Source organism: Ursus arctos, unplaced genomic scaffold (assembly GCF_023065955.2).
Source record: "Ursus arctos isolate Adak ecotype North America unplaced genomic scaffold, UrsArc2.0 scaffold_16, whole genome shotgun sequence".
Taxonomy (NCBI): domain Eukaryota; kingdom Metazoa; phylum Chordata; class Mammalia; order Carnivora; family Ursidae; genus Ursus; species Ursus arctos.
This window is the reverse complement of record NW_026622830.1, coordinates 6,350,035-6,366,821: the sequence shown is the minus strand read 5'-3', so window position 1 is coordinate 6,366,821 and position 16,787 is coordinate 6,350,035. Positions and strand designations below refer to the sequence as shown.

Genomic DNA, 16,787 nt, shown 5'->3' with positions numbered 1-16,787 from the left:
AGAAAGCAGGAGCGAAGAGGCACACCCCTGAAAAATGTCCAGCTGCACAATCAACGGCGTGGGTATCACCTGTCATTCCGTAGAGGCCTTTGTCTTATACGTATTACGAGTTATATGCCTTGCAGGAGTATCACTTTAATGATTTGTCCTATCCGTAAAGACGAATAGGATAGAATCCTTCTGCTAGCCCAGGCTGTCATTCATAACCTCAGCCCTTATGACTCATTGCTCTTCCAACTGAATCTGCTTGGTTCCCTTAAATGGAACTTGCTCATTCCATCTCTCTCTCTCTTTTTTTTTTTTTTTTTTGCACATTCATGGTGCTGCAGCTAGAAACAAGCTCTGCCTTTATACAGATCTGCCCCTGCTTCTCATATCTTGCCTTCCTCACAAAGCCTTCCCTAAATTACTCCCCATTCTCCCATCTCTGTCGTCCTCTCTATGGATCGCCACTCTCAATTTGTTGTTCAGTCAGCTTGTGTTCATTCTGTGGGGTCATTGTTGCCTGCCGGTTTATCTGCTCCCATCTGCGACACGTCAATTACTTGGCCCCAGAAGTTAACTCCCAACAATGATAACGATTTAAAACACGAATTGTCTCAGCCAGAAATCAGTCAGCTCTTTCCGTCAGTAAATCCTTCCTGGTGCTCAGACTTGCAAGGACTGACTACACAGAGTTGGATAGCTGGCAGACCAGACAGAGAGTGCTAGAAGGGTAGGGAGGTAGCAGCAGGGAGAGATCACCGGTTGGAGAGGTAACCTGAGCCAGGCTCGGAAGAGTGGGTACCAGTCTGTTTAAATGAAATAAAACTGTGAACGTGCCTAGCAAGGAGTCTTCTTCCCTGTACGTCCTCTCTGAATGCTTAGGCTGAATTTCGAGAAAGTAAAAAGACTTAGCAAGCAATGCCGAACTGCAGTGAGCTAGTGCTGTGGTTTCGAGTTCAGATGGTGGGTGGGTGAGATTTAAGAGATAATTTAATTGTTCTGAAAAGTGCTCAGCAGAGCGCTGGTACAGAGTCAGCACTCGGAAAATGTTCATCATGATGTTTTGGAGCAAAGACCAGAAGGTAGGCATGGGGTCAGAGCGAGGAGCAGTGTGCATCGGAGGAGAGATGAGTGGGGACTAGGTCCTTTAGGGCATTCCCCTTGACTTATTTTCTCCCGGCTGGATGCGGGACAAGTTTGGGAAGCAGGAAGGAAGAGAGGCTGACCACGATCACAAATTTGGCCTAGCGGGCTCTAATCAGGAGAACGAGCTCGGTCTGTCTGGTGGAAGTTGTTCACAGAGTTTATGGGGACACGAATGCTGAGTGTCCATACACCAAGCATTCAAAGTAGGAACTTCACCCTATAAAGCAGAAGAGCGTTTTTTTTTTTTTCTTCTTTTGCGGTTTCACATAGCAAATGTGTGACAATCTCTACTTACAGACCAAGGGAGATGCCTGGCATCAAGGAGTGAGGGTGGCCTGGATTTCTGTCTTCTCTCCATCAGGCCCTTTATTTTACTCTTATCGTGCTTTCCAGAAAGTCTGCCTGCTGGGAGAATCGTTTTGGCAATTTCCCGTGTTGTCAGATAGCTCCATAGAATTCAGTTTCTGAGAACCGGCCAGAGGCATGCAGTGACATTGCATAATCCTCCGCTGAAGCCGGAGATATTAGCCGGAGAGCTCACGGGAGCTGTTTCACACCAAGATGAAAGGAGCCGGCATCATGGATGGTGCGCCCAAGGTGAGTGTCGGGGCTGTTTGGATGGGCAGGGGGGGCAAAACAACCTGTTATAGTTAAGGACAGTGACCGATTTTCGTTCCAAGTTTCTAATGGAGTCGAGAGGTGAATACTAGTAACATGTGAGTTTGAGAAGGAAAAGTTTAACATGAGTCTAAGTGTGGAAGAGGTATGTACTCAAAGCGCCTGCCAGTCCGATTCAGAGAAGGATGAAAATGACTTCCAGCAGAAGCCAGTTTATGGGGTTGATAACACAACCCGTCCATCCCTTTGTGTTCATTTGCCTTCTGACACACTTTTCGAGCAAGATGTGAGTCTCGGCCTCAGCCCGTGTTGACCTCCCTTCTCTCTGGACCCTGTAGACCCTTGGTGTCACTCCCAAGTGTCCTGGTTGATTCTGTGTTCCTTCCCAAGAGCAGAGTCTAGATCTGGCTTCTGCCTCCCGTGCTGAGTCCACAGGGGGCATTCCGCACACTACTTCCCGGGAACTTTTGTACTGATAGGTGTGAGTGGGGCTCAAGTCTGTGTCATGACTCAAAAAAGATTCGCTATTTAGAAAGTTGTAATGGCTGCTTTAAAGGAAAAACAGCTGGGACACAAGGAAAATGAAACTCAAGGATTATCTTGCTATACCTTTTAAAAATCTAAAGTAGAACAGGAAAAAATGAAACAGTTACTAAAGGGGAAGCTTGTTTATATGAATTACATATATGTTACTTAGTATTAAAATAATAACAATGGATGTCACTAGTGGAATGTATGGCCGAGTAACCTATGACAGCCTCTTTTATATGGATTGCGTATAAATATCTAAGCTACCGGAGAATTTTATACCCAACTATTTTTTTTAAAAAAATTTTAAACCATTGGAAAACTGGGGGAAAAAAATAATTCGGTAAATCCCTGCATACCCTTTACCTAGATTCACTAATTCCTGGCACTTTGTCACATCTGTCTGCATCTATTTGTGTATATTTAGACCCACGTGTGCACACACTTTGTTGTTACTGTTGTTAAACCATTTGAAAACAAATTGTTGGCATAATGACCTTTCCCCCCTAAATGACACTTCACCTCAATAATGTGTCTCCTAAAAACAAGGACATTCTTCTACACAACTCCAATCTGATCGCAGGCAAGAAAATTTAACGTTGAATTAATAATGTCCTTCTAATACTCAGTCCACATCACGGCAGTACTGGGGCAAGAACTCACGTCTTCAACGCCTCGCCCAGAGGCAACCTCCGCTCAGGGTTTGCTAGGACCCCTACAAAACTGTCAATGCACATACGATATAATATACTTTTTTAAAAGCTTTCTACAAATAGAAGCACTAACTACAACTGTTGAGCTTCTCACCAGATTAACAATATATATTAGAGTCCCACTTATTTTCGCACAATTGATCTCCTTGATTATTATTAATTAATTGCTTTTTATTAGCTGGTGATACAATGCAGTCAGGGGTCATACCATGTAAGTGGTTCTCAGCTTCGGTGCATTTGGCTTTGAAGCACCCTCATGTTCATCAGGGGACCCCAAAACACCTCTCATACCCTGAAGGTGGCCTGCGGACAGTGGGTGGTGACCAGTGCCAGGGCATCACGCTGTCCCCTGGTGCTGCTGCTTGTCACCCAACAGTTCTTTGTCAGTAGAGTCTTGACCTTTGTGCCCAGCAGCCTTTGTGTAGTTGTCTGACTTTCATTAGGTTTTCCCTAATTCTTGTATAAAACCAAGAGAAATTGGAAAATCAATATGATGATAGAAGTGCGAGGAAACGCTGGGAGCCGTACATGTGCAACAGAGGGAGAAGCTCGTCATGTGTGGCAACGTGGTCCATTTAACACGTCCTTCGTTGGCTTACTGGACTGTAGCTGGATGGCTCCATATTCAACTCCATTCAAGAAATGCTGGAAAGTTAGGTCTCAAAGACAGGGTGCAGAAGTGATTTTATTGTATGTAAACCCTTGTTTTGGATCTCAGGTAGTTTCCAAAGTGCCTTATTTATGACAATAGAGTCTGCGTGTACTTTAGTGATGGAGTCCCATGTGTTACAAATTGTATTCACTTCTGAGTGTGTGCGTGTGCCCGCACATGTGCGCCCCTGAGGGCACACCATTAGAGGTGATAGTGAAATTGACATCTTTGGGCACAGACATGTTGGTCTCACTGGACTTGAAGGAGAATTACAGAGTCAAGTAAGCATGGTATTTGTTCTCCTTCACTTTCTGAAAATTTCTGAAATTTGATTCTATTTTAAACCTGCTTTCGGGGGCGCCTGGGTGGCACAGCGGTTTAGCGTCTGCCTTCGGCTCAGGGCATGATCCCGGCGTTGTGGGATCGAGCCCCACATCAGGCTCCTCCGCTATGAGCCTGCTTCTTCCTCTCCCACTCCCCCTGCTTGCGTTCCCTCTCTCGCTGGCTGTCTCTATCTCTGTTGAATGAATAAAATCTTAAAAAAAAAAACACAAAAAAACTTAAACCTGCTTCCGCACAGTATTTTCTCTATGGCCTATACTTTCCCTCTTCTGTCAATATGGCTGTGTGCTCACCTGGTTTTCTGAAAGGAGTTTTCAAACAAGTGTCTTTCCCCTGTTACTGAAGGGTGGATGTCCAGAGAACTGCTCAAAGTAATATTTATGTGTTACGCACATTTAAATGTTCTTAGATGGCCTTAACGTTTCGGATTCAGCCTCAAGTAAAGAGCAAATATCCTTTAGCCCTCTTCCATCCCAATTCTGGGTGGAGTGGTCCTTGAGCCCCTCAAGGAGGGTCACAGTAAAGATGGAGAATTAAAATCGCCAACATTCCCAGGTCTGGTCTAGACACTGATAGACCCAACGGCGATGGGTCTGCGGCTTGCCAGATGGAGCTTGTTTCTGTACTCCGGGCAAGAGCACTGGGGATGTCATTTGTGGGTGGGGAGAAGTTGCGGGCTCTCCTTGTGCCTTTAGGACCTCTGAGATGGGAAGCAAGACATTGTAACTCAGTCTTTGTTGAGGAATGGCAAGTGGGAACGTGTGCAGAGAACTTACGATGGTCACAAGGCCAGCCTGACCCCCTCCTGCCAGACCCCCCACCTCACTGCCTCCCCTTCCCCTGCCTTGGGATGTTCCATTTGGGGGCTGGATCCCATTGGGGCCTCCCCACAAGCATCTTCCACACTCGCTCACTTGCTTGACCCCTCTCTGGCCCACCCCATCCAAGTCTCTCTTCCCACCGGCACCCTCCCTGGTCATTCTCATCTTCCGCCTCCTCTTACTTTATCAACATCTGAAATCATCTTTCCCAATTGTTTCTCCCTTTGTTCATCATCTGTCTTCCCTCTGGAGCACCAGCTCTACAAGGGACAGAGCTGGGCGTTTTTCTTCAGTGCTACATCTCCAGTGCCTACAGCAGTGCCCGCCCATAGTAGGTGCCCAATAAACGCTTTGAGTGTGTGTGTGTGTGTGTGTGTGTGTGTGTGTGTGTGTGTGTGTGTGTGAATAAATGGGAGGTCACAGAGAGTGCAGATGGAAACTTGCGACATAGCCCTGCCCTGCCACAAGGTCAGAAACAGTACTTCCTAGTTGTCAGACACCTGGGAACCGAGGCCGGCCCTGACTCTAAGCTCCCTAAGCCTTATCTGGCCCCAGCTGGACCCACTCAGCCTAGACTCTCGAGAACTAGCCCCCTTCCTGCTCCCATGGTCAGATGTTGCCTTAGATCTGAGCTTTGCAGCTGAAGTCAAGGTCAGAAGGACCTGCGGCCTCCCTGTGAGCTTGTCCAGCAGCTCCATCCTTCACCTGCCTCACAAGGCAAAACAGCCCAGATACAACAGCCAGCGTGAGAACAGGATTCACCGTGCATCGTTTGGCTATACACACCAGTCAGCGGGTAATTATTGGATCCCGGGGTTCGGATGATCAACACGGAGCTGATGTTCTGGTGGGGTCAGAAAGTCAGTAGATGAGTGACCGGACAGAATGATTCCAGCTGCTGATAACGGCCATGAAGAAACTAAAACAAGGTGATCTGATGGAGGTGATGGACAGGAAGGGCCTCTCTGGAGCCCTGAATGATGGCAGAAGCATTCCAGGCAGAGGGGACAGCAAAGGCAAAGGCCCTGCGGCAGGGATGAATTCCCCATGGTGGAGGATCCGTAAAAAGGCCAGCGTTGTTGGGACAGAAGGACAAGGAGAGAGAGTGGGCAGAAATGAGATCGGAGGGGGAAGCAGGGTCCTGTTCACGTAGGACCTTTTTGGTCCTGAAAAGAACTTTGAGGTGCATTCCAGCTGCAAAGGAAGCCACTGGCCTATTTAAAGCAGGAGATGACATGGTCTGATTTATGTTTCTAAGACATCACTCAGGCTGCTATGCAACAAGTGGACTGTTGGCCAAGAAGAGCAGAAGCTGGGGCCTGAGTCAGGAGACAAAGGCGGGTGGCCGCCCTTTCCATTTTGGAAGCCGCCATGCTGTTCTCAACGGACACAGACAAAAATTGCTTGCCCTGCCTTTTGGAAAAAACTTTTGACATTTGAAACCGTCAGAGGATGTGAACAGAAAGAATAGTAAATAAAGGTATAAATAGTTTTCATTGAACTACACGTGCTACACACCCCTTTTTTCCGAAACCAATGTTTGTTTTCTACCAACCTTATTTCCAGACAATATAGCTTTCATTCATTCAACAAATATCGAGTGCCTGCCCTGTGCCATGCACTATTCTAAACGCCACAAAGGACAAAAGTGTCTCGGCCCCTTTCTGAGTATAATAAACTGTCGTTTTAGTTAATAAAAAGTCCATCACATTATATGATCACCCTTGTTTAATAACTTTAATTCTCCTAACATTTTATTGGCTAGAGAGCACACTATTAAAAAGGGGGGGGCTAAACCAAACACCCTCGGGACCCCCACAGTTACAGACTATTCGAAGAAAAGTGGCCTGCATGATCATTGAATGGGGAAGCTGGCCTAGAAACAGAACGTGGTCATTTTGGTACTGGGATGACTAAGGGAGGAAATGACAAGTGCCTGGAGGGGAAATAACTTCAAAGGACAGAGGTGGGAGGCGGGGAGAAGTGATATTTGGATACTCCAACATGAGTTGCAAAAAGGGGAAATAAATATTTTAGGAACCATGTCCAACTGCACTGCTCATAAGCCATTTGTAGATCAGAATGGAGGAGGACGCCTGTGTCCACACCATGGGAACAGAGTTAATGCCAAGAAGGCAATGTGTCCTGCCCCTGGGATATCATCTCAGGCTTCCGCACGAAGGCTTTGCTGTCTCTGCAAACCCCTCAAGGGAAAACACGGAACCACTGAAAAGTGATCCACGGGCATGTCTGGGCTCCCCGTGTGGCCACTCACTCCAGAGAGAATGTCTCCGTGAGCTTAGAAGTTACTGAATGTATAGTTTTGTTCTTTTTCTTTAAAGTGTTACTTCTCCTTAGAATCAAGAAACAGCTTTTGCTCCATACCTGTTACAAGCCCAGGGACTGGAATAAATTCACACCCACAGAGGGGGAGACCAAGAGCTTAAATAACAGGGTGGCTCCTTGCTTTCCTAACACCCCTAAAAATGACCCTGGGGGATGGAGAATTCGGTGAGCAGGCATGAAATTTCCATTATTTTTCTGTGATCCGTGAAACAGCTTGGGCCAACTTTGAATTTTTCCTGATCAATCAGATGGAAAAAAATCACACACTGCAGGGACCTTGACTGCTGGCAAACAAGATGATCTTAGATGCGGGACATGGATAGAACATTTTCCTAACGTCAGTTATGTATTCTCATGTGCATTAGAAAAAAATGAAACCTAGCTCATCAAACGTAATTTTATAGGTAATGTTGCTTAAGGGAGTTGTTTTTAATTGGCCTCATTTAACATTTTACTTTAAGTAAAAAAATGGAGCGACGACACATGGCTGTGATGGGAAGCCATTAATAGACACACGGGTTGAAGAAGCACAGTCTTAGACAAAGTGTCCTCCTCGTCAGAGGTGGACAGAACACCTTCTCGTATCCCCCCTGCCTTCCCTCTTCTTTTCCTTTCAAAAAAAAGAGAAAGAAGGAAGAGAGACAAGGAAGCTAAGAAGGGAAAGAACCTACCTATGGAGCCCCCGAGACACTCCCAGTTACTCGCCCTCCTCCCTCCACAAGCTTCTCACGAGCAAGAGCTGAACCTCAACCACTTTCAGAAGTTGCTTCCAACTTCTCTTTTTTCCAAACGAGGTATCTTAATCAATAAGCCAGGGACATGGCTGGCCAGGAGTGGACGTGGAGGTGGTGGAGGGGGATGGTGAGGAATAGATCCGCTGGATCTCCAGGACCCTGAGGCCCAAAGGACACAGTTTGGTATAACAGGGACCCATCTTGGGCCATATCTTAAAAAATCAATTACTAGAAGGCCTGGTTTCTCATTGCATCATTTCAATCCTGAGGCCAGACCAAGGGGACCTGGGGCTGCTTGCTCCCCCCAGCACATGTTGTCAGACATACAGTAGGTGCTTAATATATAATTGCAAATCATTGAAGCACTAAAAGTGCATTCTAGCAAGGTTCCCATGAAAAAGGGAAGTAGATTCAAACAAATGGATCTGGTCAAGACCCAAACCTATTGGAAAACCACAGTATTCAGGCCTCAGGGAAGAAAATACTTCACTTCCATTGGGCGGCTTTGGAATTTTTTTCTGACCAATCACTTCCTCAAAGTCTCATCAGTGGGCAAGACGTTCTGGAGCTACGGAAGTCCTGTGATGAGGGGCTTTTTCATCTGAACCATCAGGAAGAATTCAAAGCTGGAGGGATCCAGAGGTCGATGGTACCGTGGAGAAATCACTTCAAGTTTGTGCTTTTTCATAGACGACGCCATCATCCAGGAGCATTTTGATAGGTGTTAGGAAGACAAGGAATCACTCTTTTACTTCAGTTGTTCTGTTTCTCTCATAGAGCTTCTCATTTCCAAGTTCACCAGGGTTATTCCCACCACAATGGCTGTTTGCACCCAGATGGCTGGGGGGGAGGGGAGCAGGGGACAGATGGAGGGAACGCATGGTGTGGCCGGCCCCATCCTTTCCCAGGGCTGTTGGGTTCAGCCCAGATCTGCTGGCGAGAACAGCTGCAGGAAGAGGACACTGTTCACACACAAGTGTTTCAGACCCACACCTCCCAGCATTCCAGCACAAACTGTCACCGAAGAACTGCCCTCCCCAAGCGATTTCTGCCGTGTTTTCCAGGATATGGAGTAATCACCTCTAAAAATACTTTCTTTGAAGGATCAAGATGAAGGTAAGTGTGAGTATCGGAGTTTCTCTCTGCTGGCATCCGTTTCTTGCAACTATTCAAACTGTTTGGGACTCTAAATTCACCATGGAAAGGGGTCCATTACTTGTTATCTCAAATTTTTCCCCTAAGTTAAGGGAGCAGATAATGATATTCCTTAAATAAATATCACACCAGTGGAAGTAACTGAAAGTTGCTCTATGGCCCATTTTGGGCTTTGAACCCGAAAAGAGAGAATTTTTATTTTGTTTAAAAAGTTGTATTCTACTCGGGTAATTTTTTTTTTAAAGCTTACGTGTTACTCTAAACATAAAGGTAATTGGGGGGACGTCATTTCGGTGTCTCACTGAAAGTGACTTCGGGTCACTTTCTCCACATTCTGGGGCCTTTCACTGGAGAACTCGTCCACTTTTTCAGAGGGGCTTGCTGGGGCCGAAGCTCGCTGATTTCCCCAGCCTCTCTGGCAGACAACAGCAGCTTTCCCTCCGCGACTCTCCTTTAGCCACTTTGCTAAGTCTCCAAAAGCCAGCTCCAAGAGAAACAACTCTTCTTTATGTCGTAGGATGATGCAAGAAACTACTTAGCTGTCACCTCATTAAGAAAAAAAAAAAAAAGCCTAAATATTTCCGAGACTAAAATGCAGAGTCTTGAAGCAGAACCGTCTCAGGCTCTCTCACCACATTAGGCACGACACATGAAAGGGGTGTAATTGAATACGGTTGCAAGTCGCAGGGCGAGTTCTGCTTATGAAATATACCATTTTGCGATCTGCCGTGACGCTTAGTTCCCTATAGCTTGTGGAATTGCACTTGTCAGTGGAAGTGTTGCTCTGGAAAGCTATTGAAATCCGTGAGGGAAAACAGAAGTGACGGTAGCAGCTTCTTTCTTGAACAATCTTCCAAGGGAGATTCTTCAAGAGGAGGGAAGAAGGAAGGAGGGACAAATGGAAGACAGGAAATGGGGTGGTGGGGCTGGGGGGAGAAAAGGAAGAGGAGACCTCAGAATACAGCCCCGGGGGTGGGGGGGAAGCAGCAGCAGGTCGTTCTCGCCGCCCTCCCCCATGTTACAGGCACGCAACGCCAGCTCTGGCGTCTTGCAACAGCTCGTCCTCGTTTTCGCTGTTGGTGGTATGACTTTGTGTGGATACATGCTTTCAGCTGAGATGAAGTTGACTTCGAGGCAAGGTTCCTTCTATCCAATCAGGGTAGAATGGACGGGAGTGATTAATGACAACCAGTCGCTCAAGTTTACCCATGGAAAGCCATTTTCTTCCAATAGAACCAAATCCTTTTTTAAAACTAAAACATAAAAACCATGGTTTACAAAATTCTAACTATACCAATGAGCATGGACTGAAAGCATGTTTTCCTTTAATCCCAAATGTCTGTAGTTTCCAGGGCTCTGGTCCCCCTGGCCAGAGGGAAAGCCCCAACCAAAAACTTACGTCATTGTCCAGAAAGATGCTATACTCACAAGGACCTACTGTACACACAGTTTGTAATCCTGATTTTTTAAAAAATTCATACTATATTTTGAAGATTGCTCCGTTTCCATCTTTTTAATGGCTGTATGGTATTCCGTTATAAAAATGGATCATTATTTACCAGTTATTACATGTAAGCTATGTCCTGAATTCTTAGGGCAGGATCTAATTCTGATAAATGACCACGCAACATACACACCTGAGTTAAAATGTATTTATCAGCTTACCGTCCCTCTCTCGGAGGCACACTTTGTCATTCGCTTGTCTGTCAAGACACACATACCATCTTGTGGTGAAGTCTGTGCCAAGCACTGTGATCTGTGAGCCAAAAGGGCAGCCTCCAGGGTCAAACCTGCCTGCGTTCCGTTCTTGGTTCTGTGCCTTGCTCTCTGTGCATCCTTAAGCTACTTAACCACCCTCTCTGTGCCTTAGTTGTCTCCTCTCTCAAACAGAGTATTAGTCACAGTAACTGCTTCATGGAATTGTAAATACCAGGGAGATCATCTTGGCGAGTTACTACAGTGCCTGGCACAGAAGTTGAAAGACTGTGAGCTATCCTCACGCACGGGGCATTGGCTAAATAGTAAACGACGAAAGTAACGTGACGCCTGACTCAGTGTGTAGCCAAAAGATCGAAGGGGAGCTTTTCCTCTTTGATTAGTTACAGGAAGTTAGTACTAGCTAACACAGCATGTGTAAGAAGGCTGTGTTGTTATGTGGAGTGTGCGAACCGGGAAGCCTTTCCAGACCGTCTCTGCCATGACTCCCTAAAAACATGTCCACCCTGTCATCTTACCTCACAGAATGTTGTCACCCATCAAAACCTCTCACAAAACAAGTGTCATGTAGATACTTTGTCTCTTCCTCAGGGTTGTCCCTCTTCCCCTGTCTTTCTTCCCTTTTTGGAGAATGTGGGTGAGAAAATGGAGGTGGTGAGGGGATTTTGCTTGTGCTCTTGGAAACTTTATTTTTAAACCTAATATGCTTTGAAAAAGGAAAATAAACATGTGCAAGCCAACCTATAGCACCATTCTCTCTGCTTTGATCTTTCCAAGCCTATCTGTGTGTTTACACAGCATGAGCTACTTCCAGTGAATTCTTCCAGTGTGTTCGAGGGGAGACTGTCATCCTTAACGACGATCAAAGGGCTTTCTCTGCTCTGTGTCCACTCCTGATGTTCTGAGTCTGGGTTCAGCTGCCCCATAAAGATCTGTAAGAGAAGCTTTCACTGATCTCGAAGTCAAAGCTCCTACATCCAGAGCAAGCCTTTATGAATGTCAGAGATTCATACTTGCCTTAAGTCAAAGGCTTTCAAATATTTACAGTGTATGCTTTAAAAAAAATTGTGGTTTATGTATCTCTCATGGTCCTCAGAGGGGAAGTATGAACAATTCTGCCACCTTCTCCTAAAACTAAGAATTCTTGGAAACAAGTCACGGAATCTATGAGAAAGAAGCTGAAATGCTAAACATGGACATTTTTCAAAGTAGGAACTCAGTAGAAGACAGATGCCCATTGTGTCAGCGATGAGGTTCTGTGACGGTGTAAGAAAGGAGGTCCAGCCATCACTTGCTGCTCATGGTTCTGGCCACATACACCATCTCTTTTCTCTTGTTTGGGGCACTTACTTATTTACTATTTCCTGCCATGAGCTGGAGACCTTGTGGTACGATTTACATTCCAAAGGAAATGATGATATTCTGGCTACTTAGAAGGAAAATCATCTCAGGGTCTCTTCTATCCCCCTGGCTACTAACTTTTTAATTTTAGAAATACAAGAGTACAGGGAGTTGGGATAGCACTTGTGTCAACTGTGAAGGGGAAGAGAGAAGCAAGCAGGAAAGGGTAGAGAGAGTCTCAAGTTGTGAGCACCTGGCATACAATCTTGGCCATAAACATAACAGGGCGGGCACTTCAAAGCAGATTCATCTGTTCAGAGGCGCCCTGCACTGAGTAGAAATGCTCTAGCCTCCTGCCCATTGACTTTGGGATTGCAAAGGAGAACAGCCTGGGGCTTCTAAGACCCCAGCTGTGGGCTGGACTCAGCAGCACCGCACTTCCCTTGGCCTGAGAACTTATATTTTAAAATCTGTGTGAGCGTGCCACAGTCTCCAGCACTCCCAAATGTCTTACATCTGGCCTGCCTCAATATACTTTCTGCCCAGCTCCTATAATCACGTGAGTTCCCTGCTCCTGACTATGGATGACTTTAAAGCAGCTTCTTCTAAAAGTACATGCGTTTAGACGTTAGCAGACCAGAGCAGAAGGTTGACTTGGATTTGGAGGGGCTGTGCCTCAAGCCGGCAAAGCAGACTTTGGAATCAGACTCGAGTTTGAATCCCCTCCCTGCTGCCTGCTGCTGTGTGACCTTAGGCAGGTCACGTAACTTCTCCTGGTCTCAGGCACACAAAGCTCTCTAATGAGGCGAACCCGGAAGACAGCATCCAGGGTCCCTGTCCTGCTCTAACGCTCTGAGTTTCTGCAGCTTTGCTCTTTCAAGTGAAGTAAAGAAAAGAAAAATGGAAAGTAAAACCGAAAGGCAAGCAGGGGTCTTGCAGAGTTTCCAAGGAGCTGTGCCCACCCTTCTGGTCTACAGGGTGATGAATGAAGACGCGCAGAATTGAAGCTTCAGCAGGTGGTGTCTCTGAGGGCTCGTTCCACCTGGTTCTGCTTAGAGCTGTAGCTGTGCGCTGGCTCTCTGTGCCACTGCAGAAGACGGAAAGTACGAGAACCAATTTTCTCTCTCTGCTTCTTCCTCTCCCTGGTCCATACTGCGTCCTTCCTCCCTTCTCTGGTAATCATAATCCTGTCCTTCTTTCAAGACTCGCCTTAAAGATCACATGCGATCCTTCACCACCTCTGGCGTTGGGCTATCCTAAATCCAAACCCTCATCTCCCACCTGGAGCTGGCTTTGACGAGCTGGCATTGACACTCCCTCCAATCCCTTTCACCCAGCAACCAGATATAAACAGCAGCTGAAACAGAATCAAGCTCCAGATCCTTTGTTTACTTCTCTCCAACCAGCCTGGTCATCTTTCAGTTCCTCCAGTCACCACCCACTTCACACACACACACACACACACAGACACACACACACTCCCTCCATCACTCCCCCCAGCCCTCAAACATTTCTCTTCCTCTGTCTGGATGATCTCTCCCCCACTCTTGAGCTGACTAACTCCTACTCACCCCCAGAGCGCAATTTCCACGGCCACGCACTCACTACACCCATATTCCTCATAACTTCCTATATTTTCCTGCATCGTCCGGAAGAGAGGTAGAAACCCTATATTGCTTCCTGTGAATATCTGATTGGAGTTTGTCTCCTGCACTGGAACGGAGATTGGCATGAGATCTGGAACTGTGTTGTTCACGGCTGTACCTCCAGCAGAGCACTGGGTATATAGTAGACGCTCGATACAATTTCGTGAATGAATGAATGAATGAATGAACGAACAACATCCCAGATTTCTCCAGTTGCAGCTAATTACTCCCATAGCTCATTGCTGATTCAACATAGATGAACACATTGCATCTGGTGGTTGTGTGAAGGTCTCTCCAGAGAATCTTACTTTGTCTTTGTTTCTTTCTTCCAAATGCATATTCATTTTCCTTTCCCTTCTTCCAGCTGTTGTATGAAGATGGGCATTTGAGGGAAATGTCCTTTTTGGAAATTAGTTAGGAATATTTCTTTCTTTTTTTTTTAAGATTTTTATTTATTTGAGAGAGAGTGAAAGCAAGAGAGGTCAGAGGGAGTGGGAGAAGCAGACTCGCCACTGAGCCAGGAGCCTGATGTGGGGCTCGATCCCAGGACCCTGAGATCATGACCTAAGCTGAATGCAGATGCTTAACTGACTGAGGCAGCCAGGCGCCCCAGGAATATTTCTTTCACTGCTCACAGAATCTAACTGCCAGTGTGCCCACAGGGGACAAAAACATAAACATATGTCTTCCTTCATCTCTTCAATATCTACACAGCCATTTCTAAATTAACACCCTATTTTTAAAAAATACCTTGTGAGTGGCCTCAGAGAGCATTGCAATTGTTGTTAGGTTTTCTCGTGGTGGGCTGGCTGCTGCTTCCAAGTGTTATCTGTGAAGAGCTTAGCGCGGGTGCCAGGAACATGGGTGCATGCTGAGTGTTTGCTGCTGCTGTTTCTCCTCCCCACACCGCCCATCGGCCCAAATACGTCTGGCTTCTCTCGTCAGCGTGCCTAGAGGCTCAACATCTCAGTCCTGTGAGGACGCAGAGGAGGAGACTAGCCTTACGTGGTCAGGGACACCTCTGCAAGAAGGGACTTTCGTGCAGGGACAGCCTCGGCAGGAGCTGACCTTTGAGCTGAGGTTGGAAGGAGGAGCCAGTCATGCAAAGATCTGGCGGAAGAGTGGTCTAAGCAAGGGCAAAGGTCCTGAGGTGGAAGCAAGCTTAGTGCATCTGGGGAAAGGGAGAGAACAATGTGATGGAAGGAAAATTAACAAACTGGTGGGCCCGCATGGCGACCAGGCAGGGAATTTGGTTTTGTTCTAAGTGTATTTCTAAGCCATTGGAGGTTTTTAAATAAATCAACACGATCTGATTGGTGGATATAAATACTTAGGTGTATAAATGTCTGGAGAATGGATTGTAAGGGGAGTGAATGGTGCAATAATGGATGTGAGGAGTGCAGTTAGAATCCAAGTGACCTGAGATGAGTCATTTGACCTCTCTGACCCTCAGTCTCTTCCTCTGCAAAATGAGGATAAGAAAACCCACCTCTGAGGCTTCTGAGAGTTAAGTCATATAATGACCGGATCGCCCCCAACACAAAATAGGGCCTCATTCAATGTGGTCCTCTGTTTTCTAGGTGAAGAGCCCCAAGATGCCTCACTTGTGTTAAGTTCTTCTTTTGGAACAGAAACTTTGATGGGCTTTGTTATTAAAACTCTTGAGACACCGACTGATTGCATGAGGCATCCAGAGACATCCCCGCCAATTAGAACGAAGGGAATTAAGTGATAGCAACAGGCATAGGCTTTCCCTTTGCTGGCAGTTTGCAGCCTGTAAGGTCGACGTGCTGGACTGCAGGCTGCAGGCTGGAAGCACAGAGTAATAAGACTGGGGCTGTCCGTCTTGGACAGCTGTGGGTGCCCAGTGGAGTGGCTGATCGTACGAGCCCCCTGTTCTCTCGAAAACAGTCGCTGCCGCTCGCCATAGACGAGTGCACCGACGGAGCTGATGGCAACCTAGACGTTTCCGAGCAGCTGCCATGCTACAGCAACTGCTCTGTCTGGACGCACACGTGATCTTATTTCTAGGCAAAGGCAAGCACAGCTCAGATCGTCAGCGTTTTCTTTTATGGCTGTGTCAGGCGTATTTCATGAAGTTGTGGTGATTGGTTGGAGACTGTGTTTTTGTTTTCTCACCAGTGTGGACAGTTGAAGTGTAATGTTCTTCAAGGTAAAATCATGACCCGCAAGCAAACATAAAATAAACTCATGTCAAAGATTTTATTAAACGGATTAGTTAATGAGAGAACCAGTAAGATGTTCAAACTGGGTCAAAGAGCGTTTAGGAATCTAGGCAGTCCTAGGCAATTTAATAAAGGATTATTAAGAGAGGATTGCAGGGCTAGTTATAAATCTGCTTAAAGTCTGACAAAGTTATAAACCATAGCCTTTCAGTTTCTTTTCTTACTAGACAGAGATTATTTTTAACTAGAAAAAAAATCTACTAAATAACATGGAACGTCACTAAATCCTGGCCTTTAATTGGTACTCTTTATAAGATTCTAAAACTCTGTTCCCTCTAAATGCTTCATCCCTGCTGGATTCCCCAAGCTGGAAACATACTCACACCACATTCACGGCACAGTTTCTGAATGCGTAGACTAGCCAGGTCTTGCGGCCCATCTTTTGGACATGTTGGTGGTCATTGTCACCAAAGGCCAACTAATGAGATGGACAGAGAGTCTCCGAGAGCCTCCTTTTCACCCGACTCTAGAAAGAAACAGGGGCTCTCATCTCGGTGCTGTGTGTCCATTTATCTCCCAATGACTTGAACACAAGACCATTACATTACTCAGCTTTATCCACCCATTAACTAAAAATGCAGCCAATGAGCACCTGCTGTGTGCCGGAAGCTGGGCATACAGTTAGAGCAAGGAAGGCGTCCTCTTCTAGAGCCAGAGCTCTAGCCCGGACATAGACACCAAATAGACGACCATCACTTACTCAATGAATTGTATGTGAATGTCCTCAGCCCTGACATGGAAAAGCATTGAGCAAAAAAATGGGGAGAACTAGTGTAGTCTGAAGGAGTCTGGGTGTCA

At 46.2% G+C, this 16,787-nt stretch overlaps 1 protein-coding gene across 1 annotated transcript in view; it reads left to right on the top strand.

Annotated features, from left to right (window-relative positions):
• The first annotated feature begins 1,439 nt into the window (after positions 1 to 1,439).
• CASS4 (Cas scaffold protein family member 4) overlaps positions 1,440 to 16,787 on the top strand; it is a 32,527-nt gene continuing 17,179 nt past the window's right edge. The window contains exon 1 of the mRNA XM_026503779.4: positions 1,440 to 1,728. Coding sequence (XP_026359564.3) covers positions 1,693 to 1,728 — 36 coding nt within the window. The 5' untranslated portion in view covers positions 1,440 to 1,692. The remainder of the gene's footprint in view (positions 1,729 to 16,787) is intronic.